Consider the following 25,522-nt stretch of genomic DNA (forward strand, 5'->3'; position numbering starts at 1 on the left):
CCTAGTCTGTGATGGAAAGAGTAAACTTTTCTCCAACAGTAAGGAAGCACAGAATGAAAAAAATCAGTATAAAGTATAATAAGCAAGGAGTACACTATCTGTTTAAACAGAATCTGTGTGGAGGAAGCCAGTGTTAAAGTATTCACAATTACTTTAAGATTACTTTAGATTAAGATTAAGGAATTCTTTTTAAAAAGGAAGGGAAAAAACCAAATTGCTAGTATTATAAATGAAAAAGGTGAACTCACCACCAATGAGGAGGAAATTAAAGTAATAATTCAAAATTATTTTGCCCAACTTTATGCCAATAAATTTGATAATCTAAGTGAAATGGATGAATATTTACAAAAATATAAGTTGCCCAGGTTAAATGAAGAAGAGATTAAATACCTGAACAACCCTATCTCAGAAAAAGAAATTCAACAAGCCATTAGTGAACTCCCTAAAAAAAATCTCCAGGGCCTGATGGATTCACAAGTGAATTCTACCAAATATTTAAGGAACAACTGGTTCCAATCCTATATAAACTCTTTGGAAAAATAGGGAAAGATGGAACTCTGCCTAACTCTTTCTATGAAACCAATATGGTACTGCTACCTAAACCCGGAAGAGTTAAAACAGAGAAAGAAAATTATAGACCTATTTCCCTCATGAATATAGATGCAAAAATTCTAAATGAAATCTTAGCAAAACGACTACAAGAAGTCATCACTAGGATAATACATTATGATCAAGTAGGATTTATTCCAGGAATGCAGGGTTGGTTCAATATTAGGAAAACTGTTAGTATACTCAATTATATCAATAACAAACCTATCAGAAACCATATGATCATATCAAAAGATGCTGAAAAAGCTTTTGACAAAATACAGCATCCATTCCTATTAAAAACACTAGAGAGTGTAGGAATAAATGGACTGTTCCTTAAAATAATGAGCAGTATCTATCTGAAACCATCAACAAACATTATACTCAATGGGGAGAGGCTAGAGGCATTCCCAATAAGATCAGGGGTTAAACAAGGGTGCCCATTATCACCACTACTATTCAATATTGTATTAGAAATGTTAGCATCAGCAATTAGAGAAGAAAAAGAAATTAAAGGAATTAGAATTGGGAAGGAAGAGACAAAACTCTCACTATTCGCAGATGACATGATGGTCTACCTAGAGAATGCCAAGAAATCATCTAAAAAACTACTGGAAACAATTAGCAATTTTAGCCAAGTTGCAGGTTATAAAATAAACCCCCATAAATCCTCAACTTTCCTATATATGACTAGCAAGAAACAGCAGAAGAGCTAGAAAGAGAAATTCCATTCAAAGTAACCTCAGACAGTGTAAAATACTTGGGAGTCTATTTGCCAAGACAGACTCAGAATCTTTTTGAAAACAATTATAAAACACTTCTCACACAAATTAAATCAGATTTAAATAACTGGGCAAATATCAACTGCTCATGGATAGGTAGAGCTAATATAATAAAAATGACAATTCTACCAAAACTAAACTATCTGTTTAGTGCCCTACCAATCAAAATTCCAAAAAATTACTTTAATGAGCTAGAAAAAATTGTAAGTAAATTCATATGGAGAAATAAAAAGTCAAGAATTGCCAGGAGCTTAATGAAAAAAAAATGCAAACGAAGGTGGCTTAGCACTACCAGATCTAAAATTATATTATAAAGCATCAGTCATCAAAACTGTTTGGTATTGGCTAAGAAATAGAATGGTGGACCAGTGGAATAGACTAGGTGTAAAATCAGGAGAGGATTATAGTAAGCTGCTGTTTGATAAACCCAAAGAGTTAAGCCACCGGGATAAAAACTCCCTCTTTGATAAAAACTGCTGGGATAATTGGAAGTTAGTATGGAAGAAACTTAGATTAGACCAACACCTCAAACCCTTTACCAAGATAAGATCCAAATGGTTACAGGACATAGACATAAAAAACAATACTATAAGCAAAATAGAAGATCAAGGACTAGTCTACCTGTCAGATCTATGGAAAGGGGAACAGTTTATGACTAAGGAAGAGTTGGAGAACATCACTAAAAACCAATTAGATGATTTCGATTACATTAAATTAAAAAGTTTTTTCACAGATAAAACCAATGTAATCAAGATCAAAAGAAAAGTAGTAAATTGGGAAACAATCTTTACAACTAATGATTCTGACAAAGGACTCATTTCTAAAATATACAGAGAACTGAGTCATATTTTTAAAACAAAAAGCCATTCCCCAATGGACAAATGGTCAAAGGATATGCAAAGGCAATTTACAGATGAGGAGATCAAAGCAATCCATAGCCATATGAAAAAAATGCTCTAAATCATTAATTATTAGAGAAATGCAAATTAAAGCTTCTCTGAGGTACCACCTCACACCTCTCAGATTGGCCAGTATGACCAGGAAGGATAATGACCATTGTTGGAAGGGATGTGGGAAATCTGGGACACTATTACACTGTTGGTGGAGCTGTGAACTCATCCAACCCTTCTGGAGAGCTATTTGGAACTATGCCCAAAAGGCAACAAAAATGTGCATACCCTTTGACCCAGTAATACCACTACTGGGTCTATACCCTGAAGAGATGAGGAAAAAGGGTAAAAACATTACTTGTACAAAAATATTTATAGCAGCCCTGTTTGTGGTGGCAAAGAATTGGAAATCCAGTAAATGTCCTTCAACTGGGGAATGGCTTAGCAAACTGTGGTATATGTATGTCATGGAATACTATTGTTCTATTAGAAATCAGGAGGGACGGGATTTCAGGGAAACCTGGAGGGATTTGCATGAACTGATGCTGAGTGAGATGAGCAGAACCAGAAAAACACTGTACACCCTAACAGCAACATGGGAGTGATGTTCAACCTTGAAGGACTTGCTCATTCCATCAGCGCAACAATTGGGAACAATTTTGGGCTGTCTGCAAAGGAGAGTACCATCTGTATCCAGATAAGGAGCTGTGGAGTTTGAACAAAGTACAAGGACTATTCCCTTTAATTTAGAAAAAAACATATTTTATTGTCTGATCTTGTTACCTCTGAGAATTCTGTTCTCTTTAAGGATATGATTTCTCTCTCATCACACCCAATTTGGATCGAGGTACAACATGGAAACAAAGTAAAGACTGACAGAGTTCTATTTGTGCGGTGGGGGTGGGGGAGGGAAGCAAGATTGGGGGAAAACTGTAAAACTCAAATAATATCTTTAATAAACATTCTATTGCTTTAAAAAAAAAAGGAAGGGAAAGCACAGCTTGACTAAAGATTCTAAAGATCTTCCCAGGAATGCTTTCCATATACCTCTCAGCAGTCATTATCCAAGCCATCATTGCCTGCAGACAATCAATCCAACAAGTGCTCCGGCAGGTACAACCTCCGGCCTGTGTCTGTTGCTACCACTCCTGCAGACCCAGAAAAGACCTTTACCACCAGAAGCCACTATCCCGAAATGTCAGTGGACATTGACTTCATAGCAACACCCTGAGAAACCCTTGGCCTTTTCAAACTTCTATACATGTTGTTTCCTTAAGCATAGGAGGCTGCCTTGCTGTTTTTTCTCTATGTCTATCCCTATCACATGTGGCTCTGCTCAGGAAAAACTGAATGTTTATTTGTTCATTTATCTTCAATTTTCAGGGGACACGAACACATAGAGGTTGCTTACTCAAACTAGTATTTCAGATGAGAACTTTGTTTACTGCATCAAACCTCCTTAAAAGGAAAAAACAAACATCAGGCTAAATTGTCTCAACTAGAAATTTTTTGTTTTCCTCTAAGCCCCCCCCCCCCCCCCCCCCTTCGTTTTAAAAATTCTTTTAAGATCATTTGCTTCACTACATGGCCCCAAGGATTTTAAGTCTAAATGTGGACACATTATACAGCATTCATCATTTCTTTCCTGTTTCTTGTGAATCAATAATGTCAATTTTAACCAATTAACATTTGAGTGCCTATTAAGCAAAAAGAGGTCATTTAATAGACTACAAATTTATATTAGCCACTCCACAGAAGAACTATTCAAGGATTCTGAAATAAGGGCAGATTTTGTTGCTGTTGTTCAGACCTTTCAGGCCCATTTGACTCTTCACCCAGTTGGGATTTTTTTGGTAAATCCTGACGGAGTTTTGCCATTTTCTTCTCTGGTTCATTTTACAGATAAGGAAACTGAGGCAAATAGGGTTAAATGACTTGCTCAGGGTCACACAGAGAGTAACTGACAATAATTCAATCAATCAATAAATAAATAAATGGAATCTCTAAGGAGGGTCTACCTAACTTACTGGAAGTCTTCACTCTAGGTTGTTTGTATCTTTTTTATAACATTCTAAGAGTTCTAATTGTACTTGATTCATCATTTGTGCAATCTCTTACTCTCCATATATGACTGGGTCACTACCTTTTTATAGGATCTTCCAAATTTGAATGAGGAATTTGTCTAAGCACATGAAAAAATGATAGAGCTCAATAAAACTTATTTTTTAAAAAACATACAGCTGTTTCTCTAATATTTCTTGAATCATACATCAGTATGTTAAAGCTAATAATCACAGAGACTACAAGCATAGAACTCAATAATACCACATGTATCTGAACACTATTTCTGATATGATGAAGTAATTGGGAATTTTGCTCTAAAAATTTTCTCACAGTAAATGGGGGTGGCTATATATAATCATATCTATCTATCTATAATCATATTTGTCATGTTGTAAAAGAAGAAATCAATTTTTAAAAAATGAAAATATTATGCTTTGGTCTGCATTTAGATTCCATAGTTTTTTCCTCTATGTGGATGGCTTTTTCCAACACAAGTCTTTTAGAATTGTTTTTGTTTAGAATTGTTTTTATTCACTGAACTATCTATTAATAGTTGATCATCACACAATGCTGCTGTTACTATGTTTAATGCTCTAATTCTTGTAAGTATTTCCAGGTTTTTCTGTAATCTTCCTGCTCATCATTTCTTAAAGAACAATAATATTACATTCCATTCATATATCATAATTTGTTCAATTATTCCTCAAATGATGTGCATCCCCTAAATTTCTAATTGTATGCCACTATAAATATTTTTGTTCATATGTGTACACTTTATTATGATCTCTATGGGGTACAGACTTAATAGTGATATTATTAGATCAAAGAGTATACACAGTATTGTAGCCTTTTAGGCACAGTTCCAAACTGCTAGTTAGATCAATTCACAACTCTACCTAAAATGCATAAGTGCCCCAGTTTTCCCATTTCCCTAATAGATAATTTTCCTTTTTTTTTGTCATATTAGTCAATTGGATAGGTGTGAGATGGTACAGAGTTGTTTTAATTTGCGTTTCTGTAATAATATTTTAGAGCATTTTTTCATATGACTATTAAGTCTTATTTAGAAGAACATTCTGAGGCAGCTAGGTGGCACAGTGGGTAGAGCACTGGCCCTGGAGGCAGGAGGACCTGAGTTCAAATCTGACCTCAAACACTTAATAATTGTGACCTTGGGCGCTGAACACCATTGCCTTAAATAAATAAAAAAATTTTTAAAAAACATTCTATGATCTTCACTGAAACCACTTAAGTACAGGGAAATCAAGAGTTTCTATGGAAAAAAAATTAATGCTTTCTAAATTTTCTCTGAAGATATTATTCAACACTAGGAAAGAAAACAATTCTAACAAATAAGCAAAAACTGATGTCTTCATTTTAAATCAACAAATAATTATTGAACTGCCATTAAACTAAATATTTTTCTAGGGTTTTACTTTTAATTGATCTGTACCTGATACCTTTCAGTGGTAGGATTTATATTGAGAAGATGGGGGAAATGCCTAGAATTTGGTTCTTTTCCATCCATACTTGTTTACTAATTTGCAATAAAATTTATTTCGTTCTGTAAATGCAGAATCAAAGGATTATATCTGTCAAACCACTGAAGGACATTTTCTTCTATTACATATACTTTTGACAGTGTACTTTCTCCATTTGACTCTCCATTAACAGAACTTGATAGGTAAGCATCAAAAAATGTATTAGGTAACTAAAAGCCTAGCAACTAGGGAGTTCACCAAAAGAGAACATACAGTGGAATAGCAAACTATACCTAATAAGAGACAAAATGGCTAAAAAACATCAGATTTTTTTCCCCCCGAAAGAACAGAGAAGACTAGGAATTTTGATATTTGAATTCTCAAAGTATGATATCCTGTATGATTGTGTGATCATGGGGAAGTCACTGATCCTCTCAGTGCCGCAAGCAACTCACTAAGATGTGTTCATTAATTTTAACAGAGGAAGTTTCCTCATTAAGAGTCCCCCTAGGGGGCGGAGCCAAGATGTCGAATGGATTGAGTCTTAGGAGCTCTCTGATAAAAACTCATAAACTAAGGACTCTAACTAAACTTTCGAGAGACAGAACCCACAGAGGGACCCAGTGAGGCAGTTTTCCCACTCAAGGTAACCTGGTTTTCCAGCAGAAAGGCTTTGCTCCCGGGTCGGAGGGGTGGCCCACCAGAGTGAAAGAACTTCAGCCTCCCGGAAGGAAGCCCCAGGGCACTGGGAGCTCCAGCTCACAGCACGGGGGGAGTCTCCTGAGCTGCACCCCGAGGAACACCGGGACAAAGTGGGGGAACACCAGGGGACCTCTGCCAGAGTGAGCACATGGAGCCCAGCCCTCAGGGCACACAGAGAGCAGCTTGGTCTTTTGGCAGCCTAGACCAGGAAACAGAAGCAGGTGGAGCCAGTAAGCAGGAGCCCCCAGGGCATGAGCCCATTGAGTTGAGGGAGGGGAGTGAAGAGACTGCAGAGCTCTGTCCTCTGCCCCTGGAACAGGACTCTGGAGCTCTGACAACATTCAGATCCTGATCACAGTCTAGGCCCCCCACAGAACAGCAGGGCCCCCCCCCCACCTCGGACCCGTGGCAGAGGGGGGTGCTTATGGGCATTCACAGACCAGGAGGGAGGACAGAACCTCACACACTGAGACCCTTGTGGGAGTGTCCCAAAAGCTCAGGAAGCCCCCCAAAACCAGGCTTAGGCTGGGAAAATGAACAAGCAAAGAAACAAGAGGAAGACCATTGAGAAATATTTTGCAAATGAGCCCAAGAAGGATCAAAATACTCAGTCTGAAGATGAGGAGGTCCAAGCTCCTGCATCTAAAGACTCCAAGAAAAACAGAAATTGGGCTCAGGCTATGACAGAGCTCAAAAAAGACTTTGAAAATCAAATGAGGGAGTTGGAAGAAAAACTGGGAAAAGAAAGGAGAGAGATGCAGGAAAAACATGAAAATGAAGTCAGCAGCTTAGTCAAGGAAATCCAAAAAAATGCTGAAGAAAATAGCATGCTAAAAACCAGCTTAGGTCAAATGGATAAAACAGTTCAAAAAGTTATTGAGGAGAAGAATGCTTTAAAAAGCAAAATTGGCCAGATGGAAAAAAGAGATAAGAAAACTCTCTGAGGAGAACAAATCCTTCAAAGAACAGAATTCAGGGAGATTGCTGAATTTACCAGAAATCAGGAATCAATACTTCAAAACCAAAAAAATGAAAAATTAGAAGAAAAAGTGAAATATCTCATTGAAAAAACAACTGTTATGGAAAACAGACTTAGGAAAGATAATTTGAAAATTATTGGAATACCTGAAAGTCATGATCAGGAAAAGAGCCTTGACATCATTTTCAAAGAATTACTACAGGAAAATTGCCCTGATATTCTAGAAGCAGAGGGCAAAATAGAAATGGAGAGAATCCACCGATCTCCCCGAGAAAGAGATCCCAAAAAACCAACCCCCAGGAATATTATAGCCAAGTTCCAGAACTCCCAAGTCAAAGAGAAAATATTACAAGCAGCCAGAAGGACACAGTTCAAGTATCGTGGAGCTGCAGTCAGGATCACACAGGACTTAGCAGCAACTACACTGGCAGCTCGTAGGGCTTGGAATATAATATACCGGAAGGCAAAAGAACTTAGAATGCAGCCAAGAATGAACTACCCAGCAAGGCTGAATGTCCTCTTCCCGTGAAAAAGATGGACTTTCAATGAACCAGGGGAATTTCAAAGGTTCCTTTTGGAATGGCCAGAGCTGAACAGGTTTGATCTTCAGATACAGGACTCAGGTGAAGCATGGAGATTGGAGGAGGGGGGAAATATGAGGGACTTAATGAGGATGAACTGCATGTATAGAAAAATGATACTGATAATATTCATATGAACCATCTCAGTTAATAGAGCAGGTAGAGGGAGCTTTTATAGTTGAAGCACAGGAGAAAGCTGAATTCGAAGATAAAATATGCTGTAAAAATGGAGTCAATAGAAAAAAAGGGAAATGGAATGGGAGAAAGAAAAAGGAGAGGGGGAATAGGCCAAGATATTTCACATAATAAGATTTTTTTTTTATTACAATGAGCTATTGCAATGATATGGAAGGGGGGAGGCAAGGGGGAATGAGGGAACCTTTGTTCTCATCAGAGATGGCCAGGAGAGGAAACAGCATATATACTCAATGTGGTATAGGCATCTGGAGTAAGAAGGAGGGGGGTGCAGGGGGAAGGGGTGGGGATGTGAACAAAGGAGGAGAGGATGGACCATGGGGGGACAGTGGTCAGATATAATACATTTTCTTTCTTACTTCTTGAAAGGGGCTGGGATTGGAAGGCCTGCCCAGGACCATAGGGCCAGGTGGATGCTGGGCCTAAGGGGTGGTATGGTGGGCTCAGGGCTTCTTGGCCCCAGGACCAGGGATCTGTCTGTTGCACCACTCAGTGACCCTACAGCAGAGTCAGAGTGAAAGGAGAGAGAAAATATAGTACACGGTAGTGGAGAAATAAGAAAGGAGGGAGTTGCGATCAGCAATGGCAACGGTGGAAAAATATGGAAGTAACTTTTGTGATGGACTTATCATAAAGAATGTGATCCACTCACGACAGAGTTGATGGTGTTGGAACAAAGACTGAAGCACATTTTTTGTTATTATTATTTGGGGGAGGGTGCAGGGCAAGTGGGGCTGGGTGGCCTGCCTGGGGCCACACAGCAGGGTGATCTTTGGATGTCTGGGGCTGGATTCGGACCCAGGTGCTCCTGGCTCAAGGGCCAATACTCTGTCTGCCACCCAGCCACCCCTACTATTATTACTAGTTTATTTTATTTTGGGTCTTTTTTTTTTCTTCTTTTTGGTTTTTTGCAGGGCAGTGGGGGATCGACTGGCTTGCATGTCATATGGCTGGGTGATTATTGGGTTTACGAGGCTGGATGTGGACTCGGGTGCTTGTAGCTCCAGGGCTGGTGCTTCATCCACTGCGCCACCTGGCCATACCTACAATTATTACTATTATTTTTTTTTAATTTTAATTTTTTTTCTCTCCCCTTTACTTTTTCGCCCAAGCAAGTCTATCTATATTCAAGGGGGGAGGGGTATTTTGTTTACTTGTAAACAAGTATATTTTATTAATGTAAAAAAAACATTTGTACAAAATGAGAATAAAAAATAAATTTAAAAAAAAAAGAGTTGCCTAATTGGGGCAGCTAGGTGGGGAATGGATAATGCACTGGCCCTGGAGTTATGAGGACCTGAATTCAAATCTGACCTCAGACACTTAATAATTGCCTAGCTGTGTGACCTTGGGCAAATCACTCAATCTCATGGCCTTAAATAAATAAAATTTTTTTTAAGAAGTTGCCTAATCCTATGAAATCACAGGTTCTAGCCAAAAAACAAACAAAAAAAGGTATCAAATGACAGTATTAAGAAAAAAAAAGATGAAACAAAGTTATATGGGGAAAAGAAACAAAGAAAACAGTTGTCTATGGGTTAATATGAAGTAGAGCAAATGCTGAAGTAGAAGTAATCAGTTATATGGCAAAAAATGCGCAAACATTTTAGAACCAATTTAAGAATTTGTCATTCATTCTGTAAAGTTTTATAGTACATTACCTTAATTGCAATGTAGTTTTTTAAAGATTTTGACATTTTTTCTTTCCCTTTAACATGTAAATGCCCTGGAGGAGAAACAACAAGGTTAAATTAGTTGTTTTTGAAACAAAAGAAAATTGGCTATAAGAAAAATCTAAGAAGTGAATATAAGTAATCAAAGGCATTAGAAAAATTATTTTCTATTAGCACAGTAGCATCTCTGGCTCAATCAAGGCTAACATATTAATGTAAGCATAACACTAAGTATAGATAACAAAATCACAGCTCCAGAACTGAAGGGGACTCAAAATCCAGTTAGTTCAAATGATCTCATTAAGATCCTATTTTCATCTTATCCCACAATTTAGAAACATCTACTTAATAGACTAAGCACCAAGTGAATAGTTAATATCTTACTAATTTTTACAAATGAGGAAACTGGCAGCAAATTTCTTAATTTAAACATTATATTCCAAGTTTTGACAATCTGACAAGAAAACTCTAAAGTTGAGCAAAAAGTTTAGACTTCTCTGATTTTTTATAAATAGAATCTTATGAGTTGGAACAAATCTTATTAGATTCTCTAGTTCAACTTCCTCCCCTCCCAACCTTACAACATCCCTGACCAATTGTTATCATACTACTTATGCTTAGATGCTCCTTTCCAGGAATGGCAGTAAAAGGCAGCCCATTTTCACTATGGGAAAGCTTTATTTCTTTAACTGTTAGAAATTCTTGGCTACTCTGAGAAAAGTCTTCATCACTACACCTTCCTCCTACCTTTTTAAGACCCCTCCTCTGGAACTATACAATATAAAGTCCAATTGTTCTTCCATTTGAAGATAGCTATAATGTCCCCAAGCCTTCTCTTTCCCAGGTTAAATGAGATTTTACAGATTCACTGAGTCTTTCTAGAATTAGTTCATGTCTTCCTTGTCACATATATGAGAAAAGAGGTTAGTTTCAATAAGACCCTTTTTCTTAAAACACATGCATATACAAACATGCACATACATGCATGTACATGCACTTTGTTTGACATTGTTCCAAAGCAGTCAATTCTCCCAAAATATCTCCTTGAAATATTTGTTCCTAGTAGAGGGATTTCTATTTAAACAGATTTTTTTCCTAGTCTGTTTAAAACACCGTGTGTTACAACACAAATGTTTTCTAAGAACGGTTCACAGATTAAAGTGTCTGAAAAGTGATATAAACTCGAATGAATCATGTGGTTATCAAATAATATTATATTACTAAATTAAGATTGTCAGTATCTCAAATAAGATTTATCTGACTTTTTTACTCTTAATTCAACTCTTTTCATTGGGAAGGATTAATAATTCAACATTGTTTTACTAAAAGAGACACATAATATTTCTTTTATCTTTAGTATAAAAGCTTAAGTAATAGAAAAAGGGACTTCTGGCCAAGATTGTGGAGAGAAGACAGGCACAGTGCTAAAGTATCTTGATATTCCGTCATATATATATATTATGAAACAAATCTCTTAACAGAAATCCAATCTACAAAATCCAGAAAGAGAAGCTAGGAGAAGAACATCTACCTCAAGATTTGTCTTTCGGCATTGTGGGTGAGCCCAGGCACAGAGGGTGGACTCTGCCAGGAGCACAAGATGGGTGAGAGCCTGAGAGCTGGACTAGCCTGATCTGGAAGCAGGGCAAGATCCTGGGAGTAGAACTGGTTTGATTGGCTGCAGGGTGTGTTCTAACTAGGGAGTAGAGGCTTTGGTTGTGGCACTGACTATCTGGAGCTTGGCTGGAGGGTGAGTTCCTGTGGGGGAGAGTTGCAGACATCAATCCCTGGGTTCCTCTGGTCAGAAAGAACTCAAGAGTCCAAACCTTCCTTGCAGCTGAAGCCTCTTCCCAGAACAAAAACAATTACAACCCACCTCTGCCCCAGGCTTAGGTGGGAGCAGCAGAGCTCCCTCAGCTGTAAATAGGGAGAGCAATTACCTGGTCCTAGGACAAAGCCCACCATTGCTCAAAGTTAAAAGTGATCAGCAGCTTCAACCACCCCTCCCCCCAAGCCAAGGGAAAGAGCCTCAAATCAAGGTCACAGACACTCCAGAGAAAGCAGCCAACACAGTTTAATGGCTGGCCCATTTGGATTTACTAAACCCAGTGAGTAAAGCCTCTAGGGATCTCAACACCAAACCTCAGTGAACCAGCCCCTCCCCAACACAAGGTCTTAAGAAAATGAAGAAAGGCCAGCAAAAGAAGAGGCCATACAAAAATTCCCAGAAGGAAAAGACCCTTAACTCAAAGAGACCTAAAACCTCTGAGAATATGATCTGGTCTCAGAAAGGATAATGATCATTGTTGGAAGGGATGTGGGAAATCTGGGACACTATTACACTGTGAACTCATCCAACCTTTCTGGAGAGCTATTTGGAACTACGCCCAAAGGGCAACAAAAATGTGCATACCCTTTGACCCAGCAATGCCACTACTGGGTCTATACCCTGAAGAGATGATAAAAAAGGGTAAAAACATCACTTGTACAAAAAATATTTATAGCAGCCCTGTTTGTAGTCGCAAAGAATTGGAAATCAAATAAATGTCCTTCAATTAGGGAATGGCTTAGCAAACTGTGGTATATGTATGTCATGAAACGCTATTGTTCTAAAAGAAACCAGGAGGGACAGGTTTTCAGGGAAGCCTGGAGGGATTTGCATGAACTGATGCTGAGTGAGATGAGAAGAACTAGAAAAACACTGTATACCCTAACAGCAACATGGGGGTGATGTTCAACTGTAAAGAACTCACTCATTCCATCAGTGCAACAATCGGGAACAATTTTGGGCTGTCTGCAAAGGAGAATGCCATCTGTATCCAGATAAAGAGCTGCAGAGTTTGAACAAAATTCAAAGACTATTCCCTTTAATTTAGAAAAAAAAAACCAAATATCTCATTGTCTGATCTTGTTATCTCTTAGACTTCTTGTCTCTTCCTTAAGGATATGATTTCTCTCTCATCACACTCAATTTGGATCAATGTACAACATGGAAACAAAGTAAAGACTGACAGACTGCATTCCGTGGCGGGGGGGGGGGGGGGGAGTAAGATTGGGGGGGGGGAATTGTAAAACTCAAATACCTTTAATTAAAAAAAAAAATAAAAAAATATTATCTGGTCTCCAGCACAGAAAGATTTCCTGGAAGAAATCAGGAAGGACTTTAAAAAAATCAATTGGAAAATTTGGGAAATAAAATTAACACCTTGCAACAAGAAAATGATCCCTGGAAAATACAATTGGACAAATGCAAAAACAAAATAATTCTCTCAAAACCTCAACTGGTCAAATGGAAACCTCAACAATAGAATAGAACTGACCAACTAGGAAAGGAGTTGCAGAAGGTAAATGAAGAAAATTGTTCTCTTAAAAAAAAAAGAAGAAACTAATGCCTGTCTGTGGAAACTAATGACTTTATGAGACAGCAAGAGTCTATTAAATCAAAACAAAAAATCAAAAAAAAAATAGAAGAAAATGTAAAATACCCCATCAGCAAAACCACAAACCTTGAGAATAGATCAAGAAGGCACAACCTGAGAATAATTGGTCTTCCTGAAAACACTGAAGAGAAAAAAAAAAAAGCCTGGACTTAATATTACAGGATTTAGTGATGGAAAACTGCCCTGATATCATGGAGCCAGAGGGCAAAACAGTTATTGAAAGAATACATTAATCCCTCTCCTGACAGAAATCCTAAAACAAAAACACCAAGGAATGTTGTGGCCAAATTCTAGAACTATCAGATAAAGAGAAAATCCTGCAAGCAGCCAGAAAGAAACAATTTAGATACCAAGGAGCCACAGTAAGGATTACACAGGACCTGGCTGCATCAACATTAAGGGATCAAAGGGCCTGGAATGAAGTATTCCAAAGAGCAAGGGAGCCTGGAATGCAGCCAAGAATCCACTACCCAGCAAAGCTGAGTCTTCTCTTCCAGGGGAAAAGATGGACATTTATCGAAATGGGAGACTTCCAACATTTCCTGATGAAAAGAAAGAGGAAAGATAAATAGAAAATCTGGACATCAAACAGGAGGCTCAAGAGACACATGAAAAGGTAAAAAAAATAGGAGGGCAGACACACTGAAGGGGGAGGTATTCAGAAACAAGATACTGGGGAATGTGGATAAAGGGAAAAACACAAACAGAGGGAAGATAGCAGGGAGGGCAATAAAGAGTTAATGATTATAAATGAATAAGAATGGGATGAATTCTCCTTTAAAACGTAAGTGAATAGCAGAGACTGGATTAAAAACCAGAATCCTACAATATGCTGCTTACAAGAAACTCATTTGAAGCAGAGAGATACATATAGAGCAAATGTAAAAGGTTGGAGCAAAATATGTTTTGCTTCAGCTTAAGTGAAAAAAGCAGGAGTAGCAATCCTTTTCTCAGACAAAGCAGCAGCAAAAATAGATAGCATTAACAGAGATAAGGAAGCAAACTATATACTCCTAAAAAGGTACCATAGACAATAAAGTAATTTCAATACTGAATATGTATATGGTATATCATATGAATGGTATAGAATCCAAATTCTTAAGAGGAGAAATTGAAAGAGCTACAGGAAGACACAGACAGCAAAACTCTACTAGTGGGAGACCTCAACCTCCCACTCCACAATTTACACAAATTTAACCATAAAATAAACAAGAAGGAAGTTAAGGAGATAAATAGAATGTTAGAAAACCTAGATATGATAGACTTGTGGAGGAAACTAAATGAGGATAGAAAGGAATACACTTTTTTTCCCTGCAATACATGGCACTTATAAAAAAACTGACTATGAACTAGGGCATAAAAACCTAATAATCAACTGCAGAAAGGTAGAAACAATGAAAACATCTTTTTCAGATCATAATGCAATAAAAATCATATAGAAATACTGGACCAGGGAGATAGAGATCCAGAACTAATTGGAAACTAAATAACCTCATTTTAAAAAAATGAGTGGATCAAACACCAAATTATAAAAAGAATTATTTCATCCTAGATAAAGATAATAATAAAAGAACATACCAAAACCTATGGGATTCACTGAAGGCAACTGTCAGAGGATATATTATATCTTTTAAATGCTTATATGAATGAAAAAGGGTAAAGACGTCATTTGTACAAAAATATTCATAGCAGCCCTGTTTGTGGTGGCAAAGAATTGGAAATCAAGTAAATGTCCTTCAATTGGGGAATGACTTAGCAATCGTGGTATATGTATGTCATGGAACACTGTTGTTCTGTTGGAAACCAGGAGGGACGGGAATTCAGGGAAGCCTGGAGGGATCTGCATGAACTGATGCTGAGCGAGATGAGCAGAACCAAAAAACATTGTATACCATAGCAGCAACATGGGGATGATGATCAACCTTGATGGACCTGCTCATTCTATCAGTGCAACAATCAGGGAAGGTTTGGGGCTGTCTGCAATGGAGAATGCCATCTGTGTCCAAAGAGGGAACTGTGGAGTTTGAGCAGAGACCAAGGACTATTACCTTTAATTTAGGAAAAGAAACACTGATATCTTATTGTCTAATGTTGTTATCTCTTACACTTTATGTTTCTTCCTTAAGGTTATGATATATCTCTCATCGCATTCAATTTGGATAGATGTGTACCATGTAAACAATGTAGAGAATGGTATTAGAGGATTAGAAGGAAGATTAGAGGCAGAAGATTAGAGGAAAGGCTGTGGAGCTCAAAATAAATAAAATCTTTAAAAAATAAGAAAATAAAAAATAAAAAACATGCTTACATAAATAAAGAGGAAATCAATGAACTAAATATGTAACTAAAAAAATTAGAGAAAGAACAAATTAAAAAACCCCAATTAAATACCAAATTAGAAATTCTAAAAATTAAAGGAGAAATTAATAAAATTGAAAGCAAAAAAAGTATTGAACTAATAAATAAAATCAAGAGTTGGTTTTATGAAAAAACCAATAAAATTGATAAACCTCCGTTCAATTTGATTTAAAAAAAAAAGAAAACCAAATTACTAGCATCATAAATGAAAACAGTGAACTCACTACCAAGAAGGAGGAAATTAAAGTGATAATTAGGCATTATTTTGCTCAGCTCTATGCCAATAAATTTGACAATCTAACTGAAACGGACAAATATTTGCAAAAATATAAGTTGCCCAGGTTAAGTGAAAAGGAAATTAAATAACCCTATCTCAGAAAAAGAAATTCAACAAGCCATTATTGAAACCCCTAAGAAAAAAATCTCCAGGGCCAGATGATTCACAAGTGAATTCTATCAAACATTTAAGAAACAATTGATTCCAATTCCATATAAACTCTTTGGAAAAATAGGTGAAGACGGAACTCTAACTCTTTCTATAACACCAATATGGTGCTGATTCCTAAACCAGGAAGAGTTAAAACAGAGAAAGAAAATTATAGGCCTATCTCCCTAACGAATATAGATGCAAAAATCTTAAATAAAATCTTAGCAAAACGATTACAAGTTATTATTAGGAGAATACACTATGACCAGTAGGATTTATCCCAGGAATGCAGGGTTGGTTCAATATTAGGAAAACTGTTACTATAATTAATTATACCAGTAACAAACCTATCAGAAATCATATCAATAGATGCTGAAAAAGCTTTTGAAAAAGTACAGCACCCATTCCTACTAAAAACACTAGAGAGAGTAAGAATAAATGGTTGGTTACTTAGAATAATAAGCTGCATCTATCTGAAACCATCAACAAACATATGCAATAGAGGTAGGTCTGAGGCATTCCCAATAAGATCAGGGGTGAAATAAGGATGCCCATTTATCACCACTACTATTCAATATCATATTAGAAATGTTAGCCTCAGCAATAAGAGAAGAAAAAGAAATTGAAGTAATTAGAATATGGAAGGAAGAAACAAAACTCTCACTCTCTGCAGATGATATGATGGTATACTTAAATAATCCAAAAAAAATCATCTAAAAAAACTACTAGAAATTATTAGTAACTTTAGCAAAGTCACACAACATAAAATAAACCCTCATAAATCCTCAAAATTTCTATATATGACTAGTAAGATACAGCAGAAAGAGCTAGAAAGAGAAATCCCATTCAAAGTAATCTCAGACTATATAAAATACCTAGGAATCTACCTGCCAAGGCAGATTCAAAAACTTTTTGAAAACAATTACAAAATACTTCTCACACAAATAAAATCAGACTTAAATAACTGGGCAAATATCAACTGCTCATGGATAGGCCAAGCTAACATAATAAAAATGACAATTCTACCAAAACTAAACTACTTCTTTAGTGCCCTACCAAGAAAAATTCCAAAAAATTACTTTAATGAGTTAGAAAAAGTTGTAAGGAAATTCATATGGAGAAAAAAGTCAAGAATTTTCAGGGATTCAATAAAAAAAGAAGGTGGCTTGGGCCTTACTAGATCTAAAATTATATTTTAAAGCATCAGTGATCAAAACTATCTGGGATTGGCTAGGAAATAGAGTGGTGGACCAGTGGAATAGAGTAGGTGCAATAGCAGAAAATGATTATAGTAAACTGCTGTTTGATAAACCCAAAGAGTTCAGCTATTGGGATAAAAAAAACTCTCTTCAATAAAAACTGTTGGGAAAATTGGAAGTTAGTACGGCAGAAACTTAGATTAGACCAACACCTCACACCCTATACCAAGATAAGATCAAAATGGATACAGGATTTAGACAAAAAAAAATTATTATAAGCAAACTTGAAGATCAAAGAGTAGTTTACCTGTCAGATCTATGGAAAGAGAAGCAGTTTATGACCAAGGAAGAGATAGAGAACATCATTAATAACAAACTAGATAATTTTGATTACATTAAATTAAAAAGCTTTTGCACAGATAAAACCACTGTAACCAAGATCAAAAGAAATGTAGTAAATTGGGAAACAATTTTTACAGCTAGTATTTCTGACAAAGGACTCATTTCTAACATATACAGAGAACTGAGCCAAATTTCCAAAAAAAAAAAGTCATTCCCCAACTGACAAATGGTCAAAGGATATGCAAAGGCAATTTACAGATGAGGAACTCAAAGCGATCCATAATCACATGAAAAATTGCTCTAAATCATTACTTATGAAAGAAATGCAAATTAAAGCTTCTCTGAGATACCACCTCACACTTCTCACATTAGTCAATATGGCCACAAAGGATCAAAGCTGGAAGGGATGTAGGAAATCTAGGACACTAATACATTAGTGGTAGAGCTGTGAACTCATCCAAACTTTCTGGAAAGCAATCTGGAACTACGCCCAAAAAGCAACAAAAATATGCATGCCCTTTGATCCAGCAGTACCACTACCGGGTCTATACCCTGAAAAGATGATTAAAAAGGGTAAAAACATCACTTATACAAAAATATTCATAGAAGCCCTGATAGTGGTGGCAAAGAATTGGAAATCAAGTAAATGTCCTTCAATTGGGGAATGGCTTAATCTGTGGTATATGTATATCATGGCACACTATTGTTCTATTAGAAACCAGGAGGGATGGGAATTCAGGGAAGCCTGGAGGAATTTGCAAGAATTGATGCCGAATGAGATTAGCAGAACCAGTAAAACATTGTACACCATATTAGCCCAAGAAAGAGGCAAAGGAAAAGAACCATGAAAAAACTTTAAAGTGACAACTGTGCACTCTGATTTGATTCAGACTCATCCATTCTTTCTCTGGATATGGATGACCTTTTCCACCATAAGTCATCTGGAATTGTTTTTGATAACTATATTACTAAGACAAGCTAAATCATTCATAATTGATCACTGTACAATATTGCTATTACTATGTACAAAGTTTTCCTGGTTCTGCTTACTTGACTTTGCATCAGTTCATGAAAGCCTTTACCAAAGGTTTTACATGAATAAATTTTACAAACCCTGGTTCTTTTTTATTCATCAAAGCACTTAGAAAAGAAATCCAAATATTTTCTATTCCATAGTATAGCACCTTACATTGAAAACTTTACATAATGTCCCCTAAGAATTAATTTCTCAAATTCCAATCAATAAATAAGCTACTTCCCTTAATTATTGAAGTAGAGAGGCAGAACCAAGATGGCAGTAGAACAGCCTTTCCTAGGAGCTTTCTCCAAAATATTTCAAAAACCTTAAAATTATGATTCTAATTGAATTTTCGACATACAGATCCCACAAAAAGATCCAGTGAGTTAATTCTCCAGCTCAAGGTAACTGGAAGACCATGGGAAGGTTGTTCTATGAGGGTGGAGGGGGTAGCAGTACACCAGAGTGAAGGAGTTCACCCTTCAAGGGGTGACTGGGTCCCTGGGATCACTGGCTGCTGGCAGCAGAAGTAGTTTCCTGACCTTCCAACCCAGGGAACACCAAGCATAACTTGGAAAATCAGTGGGGAAAGACCTCTGTCAGAGTCAGCATGAAGTCCAGGCCAGCACGGCCCTCCCTCAATGAAGCTGTGGCCCTCAGTACAGCTGCAGGCCATCAGCACAGCCCAGACCCCAGGAAAAGTTAGTAGGCCCACAGAGCCACCCAGTAGGGAGCCCCACCCTGGCAGCTGCTTCTAGAGTGATCAGCCCACAGAAGGTAAGGGAGTGGGGGAGGGGGGAATTTTGAAGTTTCTTCTCTATCCCTGGGACAGAACTCTGGGGCTTTGACCATATTCAGACTCTGGTTAGTCTGGGGCCCCCATAGAACAGTAACCTTCCTCACAGTCTCATGTCAGAAGGGTGAGCTTGTGGTCATTCACAGACCAGGAGAGCTGTCAGAACCCCTCATAAGGAACTGAGGTCCATGAGAGGGTCCTTTGAGCTCAGGAAACACCCCAAAACCATGGCACAAGCTAGGGAAATGAGTAAACAGAAAAAAAAGACAATTACTTTGGTCCCATGGAGGACCAAAACACACAATCTAAAGATGATAAAGTTCAAACTTCTCAGGCTATTTCAGAGCTCAAAAAAGATTTCAAAATCAAGTAAGGGAGGTAGAGAAGAAATTGGAAAGAGAAATGAAAGAGATGCAGGAAAAATATGAAAACCAAGTCAGCAGCTTATTCAAGGAGATTAAAAAAAATACTGAAGAAAACAACATGTTAAAAACCAGTTTAAGTCAAATGAGAAAAAAAAAATCCAAAAAGTTAATGAGGAAAATGCCTTTAAAAAAAAGCAGAATTGGCCAGATGGAAAAGGAGATAAGAAAGCTCTCTGAGGAAAACAAATCCTTCAGATGTAGAATGGAGCTAAAGGAAGCTGATGACTTTGCAAGAATCAAGACACAATAATTCAACACCAAAAGAATGAAAAACTAGAAGAAAATGTGAACTATCTCATTGAAAAAACAACAGAACTGGAAAACAGATCCAGGGAAAACAATTTAAAAATTATTGAGCTACCTGAAAGACATGATCAGGAAAAGACCTTGACTTCATTTTTAAAGAATTTCTACAGTAAAATTGCCCTGACATCTTAGAAGCAGAGGGCAAAATAGACATTGAAAGAATCCACCAATCTCCTCCTGAAAGACATCCAAAAAAAATAACCCCCAGGAATATTATAACCAAGTTCCAGAACTCACATGTCAAAGAGAAAATATTACAAGCAGCCAGAAGGAAGCAATTCAGATACCATGGAGATATAGTCAGGATTACATAAGACTTAGCAGCATCCACATTAAGGGCTCATAGGGCTTAGAATAGAATATTCAGGAAGGCTAAAGAACTTGTAATGCCATCCAGCAAACTATCCAGCAAAACTGAACATCCTCTTCTGAGGGGAAAAGATGGATTTTCAATGAAACAGGGGAATTTCAAATGTTCTTGTTGAAATGACCAGAGTTGAACAGAAGGTTTGATCTTCAAGTATAGGATTTAAGTGAAGCATAGAGAGGGTGGACAAGAAGGGCAGATTATGAGGGACTTAATGATGATGAACTGAATGATGATATTGTTAATATTCACATGAATTTTCTCATTTATCAGAGCAGTTAGAAGGGGCTTTTATAGTCAAGAAACAGGAGAGAGAGCCAAATCTGAAGGTATACCGTAAAAATGGAGTCAATGGGTGAAAGGGAAATGTACTAGGAGAAATAAAATAGCTTAAGATATTTCATGTAAAAGAGTTAAGAAATAGCTTATGCAATGGTATGGAAGGGAGGAAAGTGAGGGGGAATGAGGGAGCTTTCATTCTAATTGGAAATGGCTCAGGGAGGAAATAGCATATACACTCAATAGGGTACAGAAATCTAGAAAAAGGAGAGAAAGGGGATGGGGGAAGGAAGGGGGATATGTTGGTGATGGAGGAGAGGGTAGATCATGGGACAGGATGATCAGATATAATACATTGTCTTTTTTTACTTTTTGTAAGGTCTTGGAATTGGGTGACCTGTCCAGGATCACGGGGCTAGGTGGTTGCTGGGTCTCTGGGGTGGGATGTAGGCTTGGGGCCTCCTGATCCTAGGGCTGGTTCTCTGTCCACTGCACCACTTGGCTGCCCCACAGCACATTTTTGAACAGGGACAGAGTGAAAGGAGAAAGAAAATATAATAAATGGTAGTGGGGGAGGAATAGATGAAGTGAATTACAATCAGCAACAGTAACACTGTGGAAAACTATGGAAGTAACCTCTCTGATGGACTTATGATAAAGAATGTGATCTACCCCAGAGACAGAGGTGATGGTATGGGAATACAGACTGAAGCACATTTTTTTCCTTTCTTTCAATTTATTTCTCATGACTTTTTTTTTATTTTTGTGGAGGGGAGTAGGGATTGTGTTTACTCTTACAATAAGAATATTTTAGTAATGGGTAAATAAATGAAAAGAAATTAAAAAAAGAAAAAATAATTTCATTCAAAAAAAGAAAATTATATGTAAAAAAAAGAAAAAAGAATCAACAAAAAAATTATTGAAGTGTATCTTCTTTTCTATTGATTTTGAAAAATCAGTGTAGCAAGCAACACCGTAAGGTACCTGGCAACTATATTTCTTGATCCTACTGAGTAGCAACAAGGTAAAGTTGTGACAGAATGGATATACCCAGAACACAAATCAACCAACATTTCACAAACACAGCAGCAAAATCATTTCATGTTCTTCACACACATTAGATTTTCTTAAAATAAGATACTTTGAAAATATCATAGGCAGGTTAAATTTTAAAAGGGTAAAATTTAAAGCTGTGAGGAATGCAAAAATATAAAGATATTGGCTGTTTAATATTTATTGAGCAACCTCAGATTTTAGGTGGGATACATAGTATATATCTGTATATGTTTAACACAATGACTTTGAGTTTTTGAGACATTTTCATAGAATCAAATAATTTCAAAAATTGAAAGGAGCATCCAAAGCTATGTGGCTTCATCCAATATGGTGGTCATCCAGCCTTTGCTTTAAATTCTCTAATATGAGAGAACCTACTACATATCTCCTGAGCCTACTTTTAAATAGATGGCTCAAATTGCAAATAAACTTTACTTTACATCAAACCCATATGTGCCAGTTTGTGATTGCTATCCACTGTTCCTAGGCTTCCTTCAGGGAAACAAGACCTATATGTCTAATAGACTATCCAAAACATCCCATATTAATAATGTTTTATATTAATTCTAGGCATTTCCCCCCCCTTTTTCCATTTGGTTCATTTAAATTTCCCCACACTGAAGGCCTCCTCCAGCATTCATCAGTTTAGAGACAGACCCCAACTTCCTAAAGAACTTGTCATTTCAGTGAAACACTGAACTTGGGTAGGTTATACCAAATTGAAAAGGCTTCAAGTACAAATCCATTAATAAATTATGCATTTTTCATCTGTGGATCAGCCTAAATAAATTCAGACACTCTATAACTATTTGTCTATGTAGCGATTAGTTGTTGGCCATAGCAGTCCACAAGTAGAAGAATTTGAGATTTAGGCTGTCAGAGGGACAACTGAATATAACAAATCACAGATCCTTTTAAGTAGATGTATGAGAAAAATTAATTTTTAGACTTAGATGATTAAGGGGACAAGTGTGTTTGGGGTGAGGGAAGGAGGAGGAAGTAGTATATATAGTGTTTCCTATAAGATACATAGTGCATTAGACAATATGAAGATAAGATACAATGAAACCCAATTCTTGGTATACTAGAATTCCTGGGGGATCACCACACATATAAATACAAAGAAAATATTGTCACAAACACCCAGGGAAACAAGTAACTTCCTTTCTTTATTCTCATAAGGCAGTATGAGCTTGTCATAAAAGAAAGCTAGTTTAAGTTTAAGTTCTGGATTTGACACTTATGATAATGGTCATTTAGTCCTTCTGAGCTTCAACTTCCTCACTGGAAGATAATATTAGCATTACCTTCCTCCCTCTGGGTATTGAGGAAGAAATTGTACTAAAAGGAATTGTGCAAATATAAGTTATTATTACTACTAATATTTTTGTTGACAATCATTATTAAACAAAAAGACTAAAAATTTTTAGAAAAACTGAAATAGTACACATCACAAAGATGTTAACAATTTAGATTAAGGCATATTACTGTCCAAATTGTTGGTGTATTCTTCCTTACCTCATGTTGATTTTTTATCCTATGCTTTAAATGCCTTCTCTGTACCTTAAACTATTCTTATACTCTTCTTAAAAATCATGATAACATCTTCTACTACATGTTATTATTATTATTATCTACTAGGCTTCTTGTCAGTTTCCTCTTGACAACAGACAAATCCAATTATACTTAATTGCTCAGGATCTCAGATACATGTTATATAACTTGACTTCTGAGGCAGAGGTTTAAAAAAAATTAGAATTTACGTACAATTAAATATAAGACAGAGTTAAAGAAAACAGGTCAGGTGAATATATTATTCTATCCAAAGTTTAGAACTGTCTTCTGAATAGTTTTAGTCAAGAGCAAAAAAATTACACATCATGTTGAACATTTTTTCTTTCAGTGAACATTTTTCCTTTCAGTATATACAATCTAGTTAGTCTAATTTATTTCTATATTCATCCATTCAGTATATTCATTAGTAATCCACTACTAGAAAAAAATTCATGGTTCCAACAGATCACAGAAATTCAGAAAACAAATGGATTCTAAATAGATGACAATTTATTGTTCATTTGATATTTTTTCTTTCAAAGTTAACACTATCGTATCAGGAAAAAGTGAATTTTTACAAAATAAAAGAAATTTAAAATGTCACTTACCTGAATGTAGAAAATAATTTCCCCACTGCTTACACTGGTGATATACCTCACACTGTGCAATTTCATTTTCATGATGTGGAAAAGCTAAATCGATCCCACCTGTATGGATATCCAATTGGCTTCCAAACACTAAACTGGAAAACATATTCAATTGCTTTAATATACTTACTCAGCAACTTTTCTGCAGAATGTCAAGTGTTCATGATCCCCAGTCCCACAAAATATTACAGAAAGAAAATTACTAAAATAAAACACAAAGCTCTACTAAAACCACTAAACATCTGTTCATTTCTAATGCATTTCCAAAATGCTAAAACAAATTAAAATTATTTCAAAGAATGGCATTTTAACATAGTTTTAATACTAAAATTTGTACCTTCCAGTGAAGTCTTTTTCCCCCCCAAGGTTTTTTGCAAGGCAAATGGGGTTAAGTGGCTTGCCCAAGGCCACACAACTAGGTAATTATTAAGAGTCTAAGGCCAGATTTGAACTCAGGTACTCCTGACTCCAGGGCTGGTGCTCTATCCACTGCGCCACCTAGTGCCCCAGTGAAGTCTTAATCTTTCTTTGAGTCTAGAAATCAATAAATGACATTTAAAAAAAAAACACTCAAAACACACAGCACAGCCAAGTGCCCTGATCTGAAAGAAGTTAATAGTTGCAGGATGACTGCAAAGTGATGAGACTGATTTTCTTGGCTGGCTCAGGAATTCAGATACCACATAAACCAAGTTAACAGATTCAAGACAATATATTTCAGTCATGCTTTTCCTGCTTATTTAGTGAAATTTTCATTATTAAGGGAACCTAATATTAGGCAATTCTACTAAAATTATTTAATACTAAATTCATTTGAAACCTGCTGACTGTTTGACAGGTGCTTAAAGCCATTTTAGCTTAATCCAAAGCATGATGTAGCTTAATGATGGGTGGGCCTGGAGTCAGGAAGACAAGTTCAAATCAGAGCTCATATACTTAATAGCTGTGTGACTCAGGGTAAGTCATTGTCCTAACCCAATGGAGAAGGAAATTGCACTATTTCAGCACCTTTGCCAAGTAGCAAGCATGACCCACAGGTTACAAAGAGTAGAATGTGAATGAACAGTATCAGTGGCACCCTACTGCCTAGATAAGCTCATGTTTCCACCTTATAACTTGGTTGTAAGTTTACTGAATCCCTAACTAATGTTGAGATTCCGAACTAGGCACTAAAAGCAACACAAAGAGAACTATTTCTGCCATCAAAGTACTTCTAATTGAGAAAAAATATACAATACACACTGACATTTAAAAAAATTTAAGAATCAATTCAATAAGGTAAGAGAAGTTGGCATATGAATAACTGCTAGATTAGTTATTCAGAAAATAACTGCTACAGGATTTCACAGGAAGAAGAAATCACTTTGGGGAGG

At 36.6% G+C, this 25,522-nt stretch overlaps 1 protein-coding gene across 2 annotated transcripts in view; it reads right to left on the reverse strand.

The window, feature by feature from the left end:
* Positions 1-25,522, reverse strand: part of CARS2 (cysteinyl-tRNA synthetase 2, mitochondrial) — an 82,646-nt gene that overhangs the window by 33,965 nt on the left and 23,159 nt on the right. For both annotated transcript variants that reach the window (XM_074192036.1, XM_074192034.1), the window contains 2 exons: positions 24,111-24,244; positions 9,924-9,988 (listed from right to left, as the gene is read on the reverse strand). In XM_074192036.1, the coding sequence (XP_074048137.1) occupies positions 9,924-9,988; positions 24,111-24,244 (199 nt within the window). The remainder of the gene's footprint in view (positions 1-9,923; positions 9,989-24,110; positions 24,245-25,522) is intronic.

Source organism: Macrotis lagotis, chromosome 6 (assembly GCF_037893015.1).
Source record: "Macrotis lagotis isolate mMagLag1 chromosome 6, bilby.v1.9.chrom.fasta, whole genome shotgun sequence".
Lineage (NCBI taxonomy): Eukaryota > Metazoa > Chordata > Mammalia > Peramelemorphia > Peramelidae > Macrotis > Macrotis lagotis.